Below are 18535 nucleotides of genomic sequence, written 5' to 3'. Positions count from 1 at the left end.
ATACTCACCACCATTATCGGTGCGAAAAGTAACCGGCTTGTAGCCACCACGATTATGAAAGAATCGTTCAGACTGAAGAAAATATGAGCGCGCACACTCATATACATCAGATTTTTGTTTAACAGGATACACTGCCATATAGTGAGTGTAATCATCAACAAAGACAACATAATATGAGTCTTGGGTTAGACTCGGCTGGGAAAACGGCCCACAGACATCAGAGTGGACAAGCTCCAACGGATCTTCACAGTGCGACCGGAAGTGGTCGACGTTTTAGGGAGAGCGTGCGTACCTTCGCACGAATACACGACTCACAAAGGGAATCCTTCGATTCCGACTTCAACGCAGCAGCATACGAAGGACATAAGGTGCCAATGCGTTGCGCAACCTTACGACTTGGATGACCAAGACGAGAATGGGCATCCATTGTAGCAGTAAACGCAGTCACAGCTGATACATTATGAGCAGGCAAGCATGGGAGTGAAAATTGATAAAGATCATCCTTCGTAAGAGCAGCAACCTGAAGGCCTAAACGAAGGTCAACGATACCATCGGGTAGAAGGTGGAATGTTGAACCTCCTTTAGATGCACGGCTAACCGAGATTAAATTACGACCGCAGAAGGAACATACTGCACATCCTCAACGGGGAGTATAGAACCATCAGGTAACGTAAATTTCAATGTTCCAGTACCAAGGATCTTGAACGTGGTAGCAGGGTCAAGTCCAGCAATGGTACCAGAGTTATCAGGATTAAAATCATGAAGTAGGTCCTTCTGATGCGTAATATGAACAGACGCACCAGTATCAAGAAGGAAGACATCACTATGGCTATCAGTAGCAGCTGCACAACCATGAGATACCGAGGCAGAAGACGTCTGGTGACCGGTGTCAACATAGGCAGCAGTGTGCTGACTAGGTTTGGGGACCAAGTAACTAAGCCCACATACAGCATTGGTGGGAGAGACGCTGGGTTTCTCCTCAGTATATGTCACAAAATAATTGGGCTTATTCGTCGGCTTCGGTGGTTGCAGAGGCTTGGGTGGTGACAGATTCCAATACTCGTCGTCACTTCGAGAGGGACAGATATTCAGTTTGTGGCCAATGCCACCACATTTGAAACAAGTCAACTTAGACTTGATCATAATTCTTCGAGGATTTACTTCAACAGCTACTTTTGAGAATTTACTTCAACACAAGGATGCCCAAGTAAGTGAACCGCCTTCCATAGTCTCAATACGGTCGTGCATGTGAAGTAACGTTGCTTTGACCGTACTATTCTCTGTAAAACAGTAAAGTAACCCGATCCTATAAGGAACGGGGATTGGAAGAATCTCCTGATCAGCATGTTCAAGGAGATAGACTTTCTCCGATAGAGTGACAGAAGGATCCTTGAGTTTACTGAAAAACAGAAGCTGCATTTCCAATGTCTGCTTGAACGAAATCAGACCAAAGTCCTTCAAAAGCTCATGCCACAAGGGAAGTCCCAGTAGGCATTATTGAAATATTTTAATGAGCCTGAAATCTACATTGTATATTTTTAATGAGCATGCGATTAATTTGAGAAAATGTAATCTGGTTGCAAAAATATATTAAATTCCTATTCAAGTTAACAAATGGATTGCTCTTCTTAAATATTTCTAGTTTAAGCCAAGTGGGTTAATAAGTGGGTTAGAAACCTTAAAACTGGCTAGTTTGGCTAGTTTGAGTAATTAAATTGAGAATATTAATTACTACTAACAGTAAAGGCTTAATTGAGTAATTCTAATATTCTACTATATAAGAAGTCAATTGAAGAGCTAATTATATAGTATTTGGAGATTAAGTAAATTATATATTATAATACTGATTATACTGATTAAAAATTTGAAAAATTAAAAATGAATACTGATAGGACTTCACTTTTAGAGAGATTACTTCAAGAGACTGTTGAAATATATTAGTATATTTTATGCGAAGTCAGAATAAATTGAGAAATCATGTAAAGCGGCTGCAAATTCTTTTATATCTCAATAGAACCAGAATGCCGTTTGGCTTTCTATTGTTATACCATAAAGATTACGCCCGCCTTATGATTGTTGAAGCTATCATTGGATAGTAGTTTTTCTTGGAAGAAAGGCACTGATAAAATGCCTTTCGGTTTCCATATATCTGCCTTCCCATTCGCTGTTTACCTGGAAACAACGGGAAGCGTACTCCTATTCTTGTGGAAATATTGGACTATATAAAGAGGACCTCCTGAAATACAGAACTTGTATAGAGATTAAGTAAATTATATATTATATATTATAATACTGAAACTGACATGACAATGTATGCGTACTGAGTAATGCATAAATTCTACTAATGATTGTTTCGAAATAAAAATATTATTATACGCGGAAAGGAATAACTCTCTATTGAAGTTGAAACCAATTATCCGTGGATTTCCAGATCTGTACCTGGAGGTCATTTATTTACTTGACACACATCAATGCAAATTATAGTGCCCATTTATATTTAATACATTTTTAAAATATCAATGATAAACCGAAATTTATTTTCTAATATACAAAAGATAGATAAACCAAATAAACTAAATAATACATAAGAAAACTAAAGTGAATACTCATACAACTTAGTTAGCAGCTGAAGAGTATTTAGTAACAGCTCTGGTACCTTCAGAAACAGCATGCTTAGCTAATTCACCAGGTAAGATTAATCTAACAGCAGTTTGAATTTCTCTAGCAGAAATAGTAGATTTCTTGTTGTAAGCAGCTAACTTGGATGCTTCACCAGCAATTCTTTCGAAAATATCGTTAACAAAAGAGTTCATGATAGACATAGCCTTTTGCGAGATACCAGTATCAGGGTGAGTTTGCTTTAAAACCTTGTAAATGTAAGAAGAGTAAGTTTCCTTTCTGGTCTTAGATCTCTTCTTGGTTCCAGAAGTAGCAGTCTTCTTAGCAGCAGGTTTCTTTTCAGCTGGGGCTTTTGAGGCAGGTTTCTTTTCAGCTTTTGGGGCCATTGTAAATAATATATAATAAGTTGATAGATAGAAAGGAGAAAGAAAAAAAAGAAAACAGAACAGAGCTGTTGAAAACTACCCACAGGGAATACAATCGCCTTATATAGAAATTGCACTTACCATTCACCTATGTTTGTTTTGCTTATTTTGCGTAGTTATCACATACGCGTCGGTGATGTGTGATATGTAAACAAACTATAATTTACGCAGTAATTCTAAAATTTACGCGCGAATGGAGCAATACTGAAAATTTCCCATTTGCCTGTAAAAAATAGCATCTTCGATCAGCCCCCGTATCAGGTGGCTGTTAAATAAACAAACAGAATTTTGTTAAAGATATATAAATTTACACAATTCATCTTTCAATATAATAATTGGTAATTTTCCTTCTTGTTAATTAATCAATAATAATAATAATAAATACAATGTCTGGTGGTAAAGGTAAAGCCGGTTCTTCTGAAAAAGCTTCAACTTCAAGATCCGCTAAGGCTGGGTTAACTTTCCCAGTCGGTAGAGTTCATAGATTATTAAGAAAAGGTAACTACGCTCAAAGAGTTGGGTCTGGTGCTCCAGTTTACTTAACTTCTGTTTTAGAATATTTAGCAGCTGAAATTTTAGAATTAGCTGGTAACGCTGCTAGAGATAACAAGAAATCTAGAATTATCCCAAGACATTTACAATTGGCTATCAGAAATGATGAAGAATTGAACAAGTTATTAGGTCATGTTACAATTGCACAAGGTGGTGTTTTACCAAATATTCATCAAAACTTATTACCAAAAAAATCAGCCAAAGGTAAAGCTTCTCAAGAATTATAAGTGAATTAGATTTCATAATGAAGGGTTATATTTCTCTGTGTATTATATAAGTTTATTAATGTATATTATCTAGATGTGGGGTTTAATTTTCAATTTCATAGTCTTATTTAAAAAGAAGAAGGAGAAGGATGAGAATCACGTGTAATTACTACTTTATAAAAGATAACGTCAAGAATTATATTTCTAGTTATTTTGTTATAATTCAACTTATTAAGATGGCGGTTCAATTAAAGAGTAGTCGTAGCAAGTTTAAAATAACTGCAACTGCAGGTGCAGTTATAGTCGGTAGCTATATTGTTTTGAAGACTTTTCCACATCTAACAGATTCAATTTATAATTACTTAACTGGTAGTGGAGAAGTTGAAGAGGACAATGAACCTATAGAATTGGAGGAAGAAGCCGAAGATCAGCAATCGAGAGTTCAGGCAACGGTTGGAAAATCAAGTAGCGAATCTCAAGTGGAAATATCCAAATGGTCTGATAATAGCTTGAAAAGTTGGTTGAAAGATGTAAGTACTTTATTCTAATATTAATGTATCTTAAGGTGAGATAAAATATTTACTAACCATTCAAGAAAGAAATTAATGCTCCACCGAATGCTTCTCATAGTAGTCTTGTTTCCCTTGTTAAGTCAATTAAGGAAACTAATTAGTGCAGCTTAAAGCTTTGGTACGCTTATGAGAGTTTTACTATAAGTAATGTATCAGTATTTACCTATTTATTCTAATCTATTCGAAATCTATTTATTTCTATTTTCAGTCCATACTTGTAAGCCTTTCTCGAATACACCACGAGTCAAACCCTTTGTTTCATCGATATGAACAAATTCACAATTTATTGAAGTTACGTCTCTATTTCTCAGTTCATCATCAAATAATATGAAACCTCCCTCTTCTAAATCATCATGCATTCCTAACAGCTTTGCTGCTTTAGTTATATGCTTGATTTTAGACCCTTGGCCCCACTGTAAAGAATGAAAGTATTTAATCATAGGTATATCATTTATGTGAAATAACGATAAAAGCTCCTGCGCTACTCGTGGGGTGGCTGTTCTGCTTGCCCCAATGATCGTCACATCTTGTGATTTCAACTCCATTAGTATGTTTTCAACGTCCTTATATAATTTTAACTGCATACCGTATCTATCAACAACTTCTCTTTTTGACACCGGTTTAAGTGGCATAGATATATGTGTATCACACCAGCATGGCCATAACGTATAATCTAAATCAAAAACGACAGCAGGCGGATACTTGTAGCTCATTTATTGTCTTATCGTAGTTTGATTTAAATCTGATAAATTCGTGATTGCCACTCTTTTTATCAGTAATAAATTTCCCCGATCACACGCATTTTTCTAATCTTATCCCTTATTTGCAAAGAGGCAAACATAACTTTTTCTTAAATCTAGGTAGTTACTTAAGAAATGGATTCAGAAAACAAGGTAGTAACAATTAAAGTTAGTTACAATCATTTATGCAGTTCGCTGAAAGATTGTCTGATTACTGTTGAGAGAGAATCATTTATTCGGATTGATGATAAGGAAAAATTGGTTGCTTTTTTGCGGTCTGATTTCAAGCTTGGGGATTTGAAAGATATAAAGATATTAAGAAAGTCAAAGAAGCACAAAGACTACATACCATTGGAAACTGATAGTGATTTCAAATCGTTATCTAGAAGTTTGAAGGTTAAGAATCATATCAAACTTCTTATCAATGATTCAACGCCTGCAACTAAATTTTGTTCACCTAACATTTTAGGTGGTGATTTTGAGAAGAAGAAGACAATTGACTTTGCAAGTTTAGGAAAAGCTTTAGTAGAAGCTTCATTTACTGTTTTGTCTGATTTTAGGGGTGAAGAATTCCAAGCACATACAAAACCACAGACACAACCAACTCAACCACAGACACGGACACAGTCAGCAAAAGGACAGTTCGAGGAAAAACCTAAAGATGCAACGAATAACGATTGCGTTCATGAACTTGTTGCCTGTGATTCTTGTAATCCGACAAATTTTGTCCCGATTAAAGGTGTGAGATTCAAGTGTTTAATCTGTCGGGATTATGACCTATGTCAAGCATGTGAATCAAAACAGCATGTCGAAGAAAAAAATAATGGCGATCATTTATATACCCATCCAATGATTAAGATTACCAAACCTCTTTTGGATAGTAGGACTAATTGTCCAAGGGCCTTTTCTAATAGCAATGATATCATATATGATATTCCTTTAAATGGCTGTTCATTGGCTAATAAAGACAAGATTGAATCAATCTTAGGTGAAGGTAGCATTAATGATTTCTTTAAGAATGTAGACAAGATTATTGAAGAGTCTGATAGATATAAAATCTTGTCGTCATTGCTTAAAACTGAAAATATTCAAGATGAAGACGAAGATACTAAATTTGCTATGTTGCAGAGTCTAGTTGAATCGTCAAATGTGCAAGCGGATATTTGTACAAGTAGTCAAAACAATGAAGGTTCGGATGATCAAGAAACAAAATCTGCAGATGAGATAGATATAAGTATTAACCTTAATCATGAACCTGAACTGTTAAGTGAATACAATAAGGTTCAAATTTACACAAAGAGATTTTCTCAAGATGCTAGAGTCATTTCGTTAGTATTATACAACAACTCATCAATTCCTATCTCGGGAGGGGACTTAAAGTTTGAATTTTATGATAGCAATGCAAGCGAAGTAATTTTGGTTAAAAATGTTAGAGCTATATTATCAGGCGAAAAGAGGAGTTATAATTTAGGTATTTTGACTGAAAAATTCAATAGCTTATCAGGAAGAAGATTAAAAATTTCGACAACTGATGATTCAATTATCATGGATGGCAACTATAGTCCAGGGGAGACGACTTCTTTAAATATTATGAATAAACCAATATTAGCCAATCTTCTGGATATTAAATCGGAGAAAGGCTCGATTGAAGTCGTTTTAGTACCTAAATCTAACAGTATGGCACAAATCATTATCACGAATAAATCCAAAACTCGTCTTGATTGTTCAAATTTAAAATTTAAAGTCATCAATTGTTTTGATCAAGTCGTGTGCAATCTTAGTGTAGTTCATGGCCGCAAGATATTGCCTGAAAGAACAACGAAGTACAATATCGGATTGAGTAATGCTCACCTCAAATATCCCTTCAAGTTACTCATAGTAACTGACTCATTTTTTGCTTCTTGTGATTTAAGTTTGAAGAATTTAAATGGGGTTTTCGAAGTAATCCCAAAGGAAAAATGGCACGAAGACGTAAGTGTTGATAACGGATTATCCGATTCTTTGAAGTTCTGTGATAAAGAGGCTGATTATCCGTCGTCAGACACTGAATCCTTTGTGAATGAATCTCAGAAAAATGATAAAATTGATAACCACGTAGAGGAATTATCATCACCAGGCGACACAGAAAAGACTGAAATGCAATCAAATAATAGGTCAACGGAGGGTTCAGTCCATTTTGTGGTTTTGCCAACTTTACCGAAAGAATCTCTATTGGAATCTAAAAATTTATCGTCTTCTGAATATGATGATGCAAAATCATTCTTAGCTCACGAGAATGGTTCTACTACTGATAATAAAAGTAGACATACAGTTGATGATGCTAATGATTACGACATAATTAGCATGGGAGAAGAAGAAGAATGCGTTGATTCAGATTTTGAAGTATTGTCGCCTGCTATTAGCCATTAGCAGCAGATGATTATTTTTTTAGTATGATTTCTAAATCGCTGAATATTATGATTTCAGGTTTATTATTAATCTGTTTTTTTTTTTAACGGGGTCAATTATTGACTTCTTACGTTTATTTATGATTAATGAATAGTTATGAGTGCTATGTATTTATTTTACAAATATAGTTGATATGGATGTGAATATATGTTTTGAATCAATTTGAGACTCCAGTAGTCGTGTACGCGAAACAGGTTGCTGAAATTGATTTTGAGTTAAAACGTAGAATTGGATTATGATCAGAACATAGCTCGTATTATCTACTACATAAAATAATGAAGACACAATCAAACAAACTGGCAGCTAATAAGGAGACAGCTCCAGAGAGTGAAGGTATGTTCCAAGTTTAGTTGCATAATGTTTACATACTCTGGATTATTTTACTAACCGTCTCAAGAACAAAAGTTCAAACAAAAATGTAAAGAGTTGAAGAAGAGGATCACAGAAGTAGAGGAAAGTAACGAAGTTGCTACACTTGCTCTATCCAGAAGTAAAATGGCCATACGCAGATTGCGTCTTGAATACGCAGTTTTATTGGAAAGGCTTGAGCAACGTGCAATAATGATACCAGATGGTAATACAGAACTCGAGGATATGTCTCCTCCTCCTTCTCCCACAATTTTGGATGAATCATTAAATACAACAAATGCCAAGTTGACACGTAATGGATTGTCAAAAAGAGGCGGCAAAAAAGCAAAAGGAGTATCAAATACAACTGGAAACAGTGGAAGTAATAATAGCCGTACCCAGCGTATTAGAGATCCGGATTTACCAAAGAGACCGACGAATGCATACTTAATATTCTGCGAAATGGAAAAGGAAAGAATAAAACATGAGCTAGAAGAAAGAAACCCTGGTGCAGTTACAGAGTTATCTAAATCTTTAACGGAAGCTTGGAAAAACTTGGATGACGAGAAGCGTAAGCCGTATTATAAACTTTATGAAGAAGATAGAGATAGATATCAAAGAGAGATGTCTGTTTATAACCAGAAAAAGCAAATTGAAGAAGAGCAAAAAGAAACTAAAAAATCAAACAAAAAACAGAAGCTTGATAATGAACCTTCCATAGATGAGAATTCAAGCTTAACTAAAGAAGAACAAGAACAAGATGATAATAAGATTGAAAATACTAATAATAATTCATTTGCGATTGATGAACAAAATATTGTAGAAGAAAATGAAGAAGACTCTGCCCAACCTAATTCGACTGACAATATGCATATAGATCAGGTCGGAAATACTGACGAGTCTTTAATGAATAAAGACGAAGATTAGTTATGTTTTTCGGTTAATATAAAGTAATTTAATTAATATACACTATTCATATTATTTACAAGTTTAAGTGAACCTGCTCTTTTTACTACGATAATAACCATTGTCATCCTTTTCATGTTTTCTTTTGTCTCTTGATCTTTCATGCTTTTTCATTTTACGTCTTGCGGCAATATCTGGCGCTGTAACTGCCATTTGAGCTCTCTTAGTTTTTCTTTCTCTTCTTCTCAAGTTGACAGCTTGTTTGACCTTGGTATATATATTAGTGTATTCAGATGTTCCAAGTTTCTTTTCAATCATTTGCATACATTCCATAGAAAGGTTTACTAATTCACTTTCTTCTTCACTATTGTTAGGGTTTAATTCCGTTAAATTGTATAAGGCTAGCAAAATTTGTTCGGACGCGGCAGGTAACTTTTCAAGAGAAAGAACCTGAACTAACATAGCAGTGAATTGGACCGACGATTTCTTTGATACAAATGAATCCTTATAATTGTTTTCTTGTCTTATTATAGAACAGACTCTAGAAACAAGGTAATCTGTTGCATACTTGTATTTTGTAGATTCTCCAACATCAGTCTCGGATGACGGTTTATACTGATATAAGACTTTATTAGACTCCCATCTCATTGTTATTAAAACTAAATTTTTGATAATTTGAGTACCTAATTCTTGAGAAATTGATGGTGCTCCAAGTTGATGTAACAGCCTGTATGAAATTGTCTGAATATCATAATCGGTAAGTGTAAATTCAGAATTATCTAAATTTGATAATAGAATACCAACTAATCGACTTGAAATTAGACGCACCCAAGAATGTGGGAACAAAAGAGAATCCAAAATAGATTTCCAAACTTCCTCAAATTGTGATTTAAAAACGTTTTCCTTCAATTTACTGCAAATAGTAGAAAATACACTCAACGAAGAATAAACTAACTCCCATTCAATGTTAGTATCGTGATCATCATCATTTTTAGAAGCTGATAAAATTTCATGAATATTCAGTAAGGCTAATTGGTCTAATGGCTTATTTTCTCCAACGCCAAATTCAGCAATATAGATCTTATAAATACTCAAACCACACCTCTTTAATAATTCGTTTGATGACTGGTTCAACCAAGCATAGCAATATTTTTCGATATTTGATAAATGCTTTGAACCCGATTTCTTGAATATGTTAGAGATTAACGTGGTAGCCATCTCACGACATTTTGCCGAATCATCACTTACCACAAGATTAGACAAGGCAATAAAAAAAGAAGTGGATAATTTATTCAATAAGTCTGGTCCAGCCTTTAAAATAATTAAATGTATTAGTTCCATTACGGACTGCCTTCCAGCTTGCGTCGCATAGCCTAAATTATTCACTAAGAATTTAAACTGCTTTTCTAATCTTCCTCTTCCTTGATCATATTCCATTAAAAATTGAAAGTAAACGCTTCTCGACATATCCCGAATTTCCTTTGCATGATTGACAACCATTATTTTAGAAACCTTATCCATAGTATCATAAACCTCAGGAATCATTATATGTTGTGAAACAACAGACTTCAAAAAGTTAAAAGCCAAACCCTGTCTATTTGGTTCTTCCAAATCAGGTTGAAGACGTACAAGAATATAACTGACTGCCGTGTCCTTCAAATTAATCTCCGGCTTATGCCTAATAATTGCCGAAAGGAATTTCAAGCAAGCCTGACATAATTCAGAATTGGTAGATGGACAATCCTTGATCATATTCAAAGATTTTCTTGCACAAGCTTTAAATAAACCATCTATTTGTTCTGAAAATGGTAATCTGATAATTAGGGTTAAAGTACGAAGACAAGCAATTACGACACCTTCATTATCAGACTGTAAACCGTTTTCTAAAAGGGGAATAAACCCTTCAAGATTTTCAGTAGTAAGCAAGGTTTCATGTCGAGAAATCGAGGTTCTCAATAATTCAAAGGCAAACTTTTGCAACGTAAAAATATACTGAGAATGTTCAGTTTGTGTTTTCAATGGTCTAGCATTCAACTTCACCAAAAAATTATCTTCTGATGGTTTAATAGATTTCACAGGACTTTTTCTTGCATTCAATAGTTTGTCAGATTGTTTATGAAGTTCATAACTTAAAACGAGTACATCTCTGGACGAAGCTTCATCATTGTGATTTAAACCTAAAGCGTACCTTCTCAATAACTCATCTAGCTTATTTTGTGTTTTCAAAGAAACATTTTCTTGTAAAAGAAGTTTGACAGGCTCAACGAGATAGCTGAAACTCTTCAACGTAATGTTGGCGCATAATAGTTCACCTGAATCGAAACTTTTCTTGAACTTGACTTCCTTCATTTTACTAGTATATCCCTCGGCATCTTTTTCTTGTCCTGCAGCACCGAAAATATCTTCCATAATTATGTTTACGATTAGTTGTACAGATTCATCCAAATCTCCGTGTTCCAAGACTTCTGAAATTGTGACTAATAAAGAATGGATAGTGAAACTCAATACATGAATTTGAGAACCACGAGATAATGCACCCTTTAATTCATTCAAGATAAATTTGAAGTATTTGGCTCCCAAAATAATAGAAATTTTGCTTAATGCCTTTCGAACTGTATCTCTTAGTTCTTCGGATCTAGAACGCATAACTTGACATGTACTAGTTAATATACCAGGTAATTCAGATTCTATTAAATCCTCAGAAACACACATAACTAAACTTACCATGGCCTCAGATAATGGGATACGAGATACAATTGTCTCATCGTTACGAACTGCCAAGGTCTTCAACAAGGTTGGAAATAGCTCTTGTCTAACATAATTGTTAATTTCATCTTGGCTTTTTGGTAGGTCTCTCATAATGTCTTCAGAAGAGTTTTCTCTACGCGATTCGATAGAAGCCAATAATGATTTAGATACCGCAACAACCAAATTCACATTATCCTTCAACAAGTCTTCCTTACTATTTTTCATTCCAGTAATATATCTTCTAAGCAATGCCTTAAATTGATTCCAACTTATACATCTAGCCAATGCACTAATGGTATCAACTGTTTCATTCGTAATATTACGAAGTTTTTCATCCAGACAAAATGAATAATGCTCGATTATTGGCAAAATGTAATGTGAAATACTATTTTCCGATAATTTATTTCTGTATTCGGCGACCCTTTTGATAGCTCTTTGACGACGATGTAATTGAATATGATTCACATTATTGAAGAAATTTGCTTCTTCATCGTTATTGAACAATAAGACTTTCATATCATCCAATTCAGTAAAATATTTTGCACATTCAATAGTGTGAGAAAGCACAGAAATATATTCGGTTTGGACGACTTCTGTCGATTTTCTAAGGCCAATACGTAAATGGGGTAAAACAACATCCTTGAACATATGTATATGACCGTGGGCTAACTGAGAATTTTCCATTTGTGAAAAACAGTCGATAAATCTGTTTAATGTATAGGTTGCATTCGTTCTAATTGCTAATTCCAATTCATCATTTATGAAATACAAAGCACAATATATTATTGGTAACCATTGGACTGTAGTCAAATTTGAATATAGGACTTCATTAATTTCCTTGAAACTTCCTAATCTTTTTTCAAAATCAGGTTCTTCAATCCGCTTATCTGAATAAGCATTTATACCTTCTAGAAGCTGTGAAACATGTTCGAACTCAACAAATCTATTTCCAATACTCTTGAATACTTTTACTAACGTCTCTCTAACATTACGATCTGAGTAGATCTTAAAGGATTTCGAACAAGCTTGAAACAATGGCTTGATATCATCGAAAGAGCAATCATAAGCATCAATTAAGGAAGATAACGACAATAAGATAAAAACTTTATCCTTTGATTCAACTTGGTTTGGTGGCTTATCCAAGGCCTTAGTTAAGGATTCAATCAACGAGGAACGTGTCGAATTTTCACTTATATAATTACCCTCGATCAACAATAATAAAATGTTAATTGCCTTTGAGTTGATTTCTCGGTTAGTTGTTATATCTAAAATATTTGGTAAGAATTTTAAAAGGGTATTGACCAACAAAGCCAATAGAGCAAAGTAATTATCGTCGTCTATACCTCTCTTGCTCAATGCAGATATCGAAAAGTCCAAAACAACAGAAATAACAGATTCCTTCACATGGCTATTAGTCACTAACGATATAATAGCTTCCACAGGGGCAAATTCATCAATGTACAAGAACTTGACTAGATTTGGTAATTCTATCCAACTTGTCATAAGTCTCATCAAAGATGATGTTTGTTGCAAATTTTCTTCCGTAAATTTGCTTAATCTTGGTCTTATAATTTCTTCATATATAAGGTTGATATAATCGTCCCACTGAAACGATTCTCCTAATATTTTAAACAAATCACTAAGACATTTCATACCGAGTTGCCTTATCGCTCTCGCAGACTTTCTTACGACCACATCATAACCTGCACTATCTTCTTCATCTATCACTTTTTGAGCAACAGTCAAAGAGAATACTAATGGTTCTATAGTTGTTCTTAAGACATCATTATATCTGTATCCCAAAGTACTGTATACATCATTCAACAAGTTCACAAAACCGCTTATCTTCCTTAAGATTTTGAGGTCAATAATCGGTAATTCCTTGGTTTCAAAATAATATTGATAATTAAGTCTATCAGATCCTAATCTTAAAAATTCAACAATATATTTATGAGATAAATTAGGCAAAATTCCAACAATAGCGAATTTTCTACCAGCTTTACTATTACTCTTTGGGACACTCTGCGCCCGTCCAAATAGAATGCGCAACACTAATGGCATTAATGAATCTTTATCACTTTGCTCAATAGTTGAATCGGAATCATTTGAAATGAATTTGGAAAGCTCGTCACGAAATATGGTATCATCTAATAAATTCTTTAAGTTGTCTTTATATTTGTTTACAGATCCAACCCTCCAATGAAGTATAACGTCTAACGCCATTTTTTGTACTTGGGTTTGTTTGTTACAGAGTAACATAAGCATATGCTCGTATAATAAGTCTGCTTTATAAACCTTTTTCAAATTATTGAATTTAGCAAACAAGCAAACCAAATCATTTCGATCTTTTAGCGTCCATGAGTCTTGATTAATATGTTCATTCTCAGTGCCATCTTCATTAGTATCATCGTTATCTTCGTCATCGATTTCATGTAAGACTATCGGTACTAACTTATCAGAGTGCTTTTCAGCAATTGAAGGAACTGAGGTTAATGCATGTATAGCATGTGATCTTAATATAGAGCTATACGCATTGTCCGCTCTTGAGCTTTCAGCATGATCCAAAATCAGACTTCTGATATTATGATATCTACTAAGGAAATTTTGGTCTACGAATACAAAATTTCCTCTTAACCTCGGGTTTCTAACTTGCCAATCCAATAGGACATTTTCTTCTTCGAATGTGGAAGGATTAAACTCATAATAACTTGTATCTTGTTCTCCGTAATTCATTTTTACCAATTGAAAAGCCAATAGCCATATAGATGATGAGCACTTTTCAACCAAATAGGGCAATGCTTCAAAAACAGAAGTCCAACATGGTTGAAATTTATTGGTTAATAAACCAAACATAAACCTCGAGACAACGTTACATTCGAGATCAGTAGGATTTTCTAGCAGTTTAAACTCAAGTGCTAAATTACGAACTCTTAATTCAATATCTCTCCCAGTGTTCAAAGTTAATGGAATTTCTTCAATTATTCTAACTTGAGAAATTAACAGAGGGATTTCCAAGTTTAAGACTTCATGAATTTTAATAAGCAAAAGAATTGCATTGTAACGAGAATCGTGGCTTGGCAAGGTCATGTTAGCTGCCAATTGGAAGACCAAAACATCATAGCTATTTTTAATTAGAGGACATATAGTTGATGAGCAAGAGCTGATAAAATTTTCAACAGATGAGACAAATACAGATGATTCACTAAACTTTCTAAAATTAGATATGATTAGTTCAAATACACTTAAAGAAATTTCATCATTTTCATTTTCTTTCAATAACAGAGATAATGCATCAACGATACCTCCCACTAAATCATGCGAGAATTTAGAATCGAACGTAAATTGATCGTCACATAGCTGTCTCAATAACATAATCAAACTCTGGCTCTCAGATGCACTCGATCTTCCACAATGTTTTAAAATAAGAAGTTTCCAATATATCCCTGGCAAATCTTCCGGGTTAGATATCTTTTGATACCCATCCCATAATTGGCTAGTAATATGGACTTGCATATGTTGGGGAATAGTTAAGTCAATGCCGTAAAACTCCTTTTTAGATAATTTTGTCAAGAAAAATCCTAACTTTTGAACTTCGGAATCATTATATGCAATTGAATTTATGAAGTCTTGAATATATTTAGCAATACCAAAATTAAGCACCTTAGTTGCAGATATTTCCAAATTCGCCTCTGCAAAACTCAAGAAATGTTGACTTTTGTTTAACTTTAACATAGTTTCGAAGAAGACCTTGTAATACTTCGTTAATTCTTGAATGTCACAATTACGGATAATAATGACAAGAAGATATGTCAAAGAATCGAAGAATGCGGTTGAAAACTGATTGTTTTTTAACGACTCGGAGGTGATTTTCTCTATCAATAAATTAGTAGTTGATAAAATCGGAGACCAAGAAGATATTTTCTTACCAGATTCAGCAAATGATAATGTAGTTAGGATTTGTGAAATCGAGATTGCGAGAGTATCTTTAATAGTTGATTCGTTCAAAATTTGAATTAAGTAGATTGTGACTAGTTTATAAAATTTGTCACAGCTTTCTACTGTACCATGATTAACAACATCTAATAAAATGTCACAAACAACTGAAATAAATTTTGCTTCAGATAATTTAGTTGACAACGAATTTTCAATTAATTTAGATAATATATTAGTAGACTTAGAATGAAATGAACCCTTGGTATTCTTCATAGATTCTGAAAATAATACAACCAATGAGTCGCAGTAGGCGTCATTCTCATGAATGATTTCACTCTGTTGATTGAAGGAGTATTCAATTACTGCGGTTAAACTATCAACTTTCAGCTTTCTAATCAAGAATGACAAGGCTTCAGCGCAGAATCTTGAGATATAGGTTTTCTTGTTGAGTTGCAATAAAGGAATCAATATTTTAAATGTTGGCAACAAGTCCTCTATTAATGTTTTCGAAAGATATTTAAATGCAAATGCTAAACTGCTGAAGCACCATTCTAAGACATTAGATGAATTCCTATTATTTTGCGAATCATTAGGATTTGTTGATAATGCAAGATTCGTTAATAATGTCAAAGTTCTCTCATAATATGGCATGAAATCAGGACCTAAATCGTGAATAAACTGTGATAAGCATTCCAATAAAGGCTGAATCGAATTAATATCGTTTATCTCAATATGAGTGTATAATGCATCAAATATGGTAGCTTGATGATGTAAAATTTGGGGCAATGTCTGGGAAATGTTTTCGATTTTATCTAAGAACTCTGTGAAGTTACCGCTTATATTCACTTCTTTCCAGTGTTCCAAAGTAGCTAGGAAATGTGATGATTCAACATAATCGTGAGCTCTCTTACTCAAGCTCAAGTTTGGCTCAATTTTAATCGAGTCAATTCTTTCCCGGAAAGAAGAAAATGCATGCCTTCTAGACGACTGGGTAGTCTTCCCCTTAGTAACTTTCACCATTGAGAGTCTTAAGTTTTCTTTTACCTAGAATATCATCTCTTCCCTTCGAATATTTAGCTCATCTTAAAAAAAAGTTAGTACTCTCGTGAGGCCACGGGCTGCACAACCGATCATAACACAAAAAATTATGCGATATTCAATTTATCTAAAGGATATAGGCCCTTTCGTAATGGATGTCTTAAATAATTCAAGACAGTTATAGATGCACAATGTCTAGTGATCATGATGATACAATACCCCTATTATCCGATAGTATTCCAGAGAATCCTATAAGGCTTCCGGAACAAGAGCTACAACGAAAGGAATCAGCGCAACCTGCGGTGAGCAAGAACCTGCAAGCAAATAGATCTATTTCCAAGATAAACCAATCGCCAAAAATTGGGCTTCAGAGGACAAGTAGAACAACACAAAAGTTGAAATTATTACCCGAGGATCCACCTAATTTAGCTGACGAAAATGACGAGGAAGTTTACTCGCAGGTGACCAGGATAAAGGACACACCAGCCCGTAAAGATGCTGAGACATTGGGAAAGCTGCAGCGAGACCTTTTGCCGCGTGTTACAGCCTACTGTACTTGCGGGTCGTATAAAATGAAAGACTTGTTGAGGTGGTTGAAGGACCGAAAGCGTATACATAACACGAATCCGAAGTTGTTTGACGAGTGTTTGTACACCCCATTTACGTATAAGGATTGGCGAAGTGAGCATGTTAGCCAAGACGACCAGCATCATTTTATAAGGTTGGCAGACGAAGGTGGTGAAATTGACATTGGGAAGAGAAACGATATATTTATCTTTGAATACGGGGTCATTATCATGTGGGGGTACACTCCGAAGGAAGAAGCAGCATTTTTGGAAGATTTGGCCAAATTCGAAAGCGAAAAATTATCGGCAGAGGATATTCAGGTCGAAGAATTCAACTACTACATCACAAAGTCGTACCAGCCCCGTATCTACAACGACTTCATCACCATCAGGGACGACTCAAACTACATGTTGAAACTCTCAATCTCGCACGCCTTGGCACAATCAGTGAAGATATCTTTATTCGAAGAATTGGTTGACAACACAATCGAAGACACCGAAGACATCCCCCAACAAATTGCCCAAACCGGTAAAGTCGAAATGACAAAAGACGAAATAATGAAATCCATCGGTGAACTATTCATCCTTCGTATTAATATCAACTTGCATGGCTCCGTCTTGGACTCTCCAGAGTTAATGTGGGCCGAACCTCACTTGGAGCCAATCTACCAGGCTACCAGGGGTTATCTTGAAATTAACCAGAGAGTCGAACTCTTGAACCAGCGACTCGAAGTTATCTCCGACTTGTTACAGATGTTGAAAGAACAATTGGGCCACTCACATGAAGAAAATTTAGAGTTTATTGTTGTAGTTCTTGTTGCTGTTGAAGTGCTAGTTAGTATTATTAACATCATGATAGATATATTAACCTATTAAATGTGCACGTATGGAACGGTTTTATTGAGTATTATATAATCAAATGCATAGTTTTTTAGTAGAACTTCTGTAATGCGCGTAGAATCTTTCCTCGGTTTCCATCCCACATGATCTGTACAACTAAACAAGGGGACTGGTCCGCCCTAATTCACAGAAGACGCAGCGAGGCCGTCACAAGGTGTAATTTGAGGCATTACATAATCGTACTTATCAGCAAGCGAAGTTTTTTAATTGGTTTGCTGTGGCTAAAGTGGCTAAGAGGTATGAGTTCTGTACAAAGAAAAAACAACTTCTATATTGGTTGACCCATTGGTGAAGTATTCGTTTTCGTTAAAAGCGTACTTAAGTGTATATATATAATATTATTGATCTCCAAAGGTGCACTTTGTAAAAAAAAAATATTGGTATAAAACTGAAAGATTATAGAGACAATTACTAATAAATGATAAGCTGTGCTAGTTATTGAGTGTCGTTGAAATCAAAGAAAAAGTAGATCAAGCATCATAGTCGAAGGTGAAAACGCACGGATCTTAAGCAAGCATAGCATAACGTAGCGAG

The 18535-nt window shown here is 34.7% G+C and overlaps 8 protein-coding genes across 8 annotated transcripts, besides 2 other annotated features; 5 read left to right on the top strand and 3 right to left on the bottom strand. All coding sequences in view use genetic code 12, as the record gives it.

Moving 5' to 3' along the window:
- Window positions 1–1497: part of a mobile genetic element (relic of Debaryomyces hansenii Tdh5 retrotransposon) that runs on past the window's edge.
- Window positions 1498–1925: 428 nt separating this feature from the next.
- Window positions 1926–2282: a mobile genetic element (relic of Debaryomyces hansenii Tdh5 retrotransposon).
- Window positions 2283–2615: 333 nt separating this feature from the next.
- Window positions 2616–3005, bottom strand: DEHA2F18304g (DEHA2F18304p; the record flags this gene model as incomplete). The annotated part of the gene is made up of 1 exon (XM_461154.1): window positions 2616–3005. The coding sequence occupies one exon, from the start codon at window positions 3003–3005 to the stop codon at window positions 2616–2618; it is 390 nt and encodes a 129-aa protein (XP_461154.1).
- Window positions 3006–3430: 425 nt separating this feature from the next.
- DEHA2F18282g (DEHA2F18282p) lies at window positions 3431–3823 on the top strand (the record flags this gene model as incomplete). Its single annotated transcript, XM_461153.1, has 1 exon — window positions 3431–3823. The coding sequence occupies one exon, from the start codon at window positions 3431–3433 to the stop codon at window positions 3821–3823; it is 393 nt and encodes a 130-aa protein (XP_461153.1).
- Window positions 3824–4038: 215 nt separating this feature from the next.
- DEHA2F18260g (DEHA2F18260p) lies at window positions 4039–4350 on the top strand (the record flags this gene model as incomplete). Its single annotated transcript, XM_461152.1, has 1 exon — window positions 4039–4350. One exon carries the CDS (start codon window positions 4039–4041, stop codon window positions 4348–4350), a length of 312 nt encoding a protein of 103 aa, XP_461152.1.
- A 212-nt stretch (window positions 4351–4562) lies between these two features.
- DEHA2F18238g (DEHA2F18238p) lies at window positions 4563–5087 on the bottom strand (the record flags this gene model as incomplete). Its single annotated transcript, XM_461151.1, has 1 exon — window positions 4563–5087. The coding sequence occupies one exon, from the start codon at window positions 5085–5087 to the stop codon at window positions 4563–4565; it is 525 nt and encodes a 174-aa protein (XP_461151.2).
- A 162-nt stretch (window positions 5088–5249) lies between these two features.
- Window positions 5250–7523, top strand: DEHA2F18216g (DEHA2F18216p; the record flags this gene model as incomplete). Its single annotated transcript, XM_461150.1, has 1 exon — window positions 5250–7523. One exon carries the CDS (start codon window positions 5250–5252, stop codon window positions 7521–7523), a length of 2274 nt encoding a protein of 757 aa, XP_461150.2.
- A 314-nt stretch (window positions 7524–7837) lies between these two features.
- On the top strand, window positions 7838–8837 carry DEHA2F18194g (DEHA2F18194p; the record flags this gene model as incomplete). Its single annotated transcript, XM_461149.1, has 2 exons — window positions 7838–7895; window positions 7960–8837. The coding sequence occupies 2 exons, from the start codon at window positions 7838–7840 to the stop codon at window positions 8835–8837; spliced, it is 936 nt and encodes a 311-aa protein (XP_461149.2).
- Window positions 8838–8900: 63 nt separating this feature from the next.
- Window positions 8901–16517, bottom strand: DEHA2F18172g (DEHA2F18172p; the record flags this gene model as incomplete). The annotated part of the gene is made up of 1 exon (XM_461148.1): window positions 8901–16517. The coding sequence occupies one exon, from the start codon at window positions 16515–16517 to the stop codon at window positions 8901–8903; it is 7617 nt and encodes a 2538-aa protein (XP_461148.2).
- A 209-nt stretch (window positions 16518–16726) lies between these two features.
- On the top strand, window positions 16727–17977 carry DEHA2F18150g (DEHA2F18150p; the record flags this gene model as incomplete). The annotated part of the gene is made up of 1 exon (XM_461147.1): window positions 16727–17977. One exon carries the CDS (start codon window positions 16727–16729, stop codon window positions 17975–17977), a length of 1251 nt encoding a protein of 416 aa, XP_461147.2.
- Between the last annotated feature and the right edge of the window lie 558 nt (window positions 17978–18535).

This window comes from Debaryomyces hansenii, assembly GCF_000006445.2.
Source record: "Debaryomyces hansenii CBS767 chromosome F complete sequence".
NCBI lineage: Eukaryota > Fungi > Ascomycota > Pichiomycetes > Serinales > Debaryomycetaceae > Debaryomyces > Debaryomyces hansenii.
Note: the sequence above shows the minus strand (reverse complement) of the source record. Positions and strands in the feature narration are given on the sequence as shown.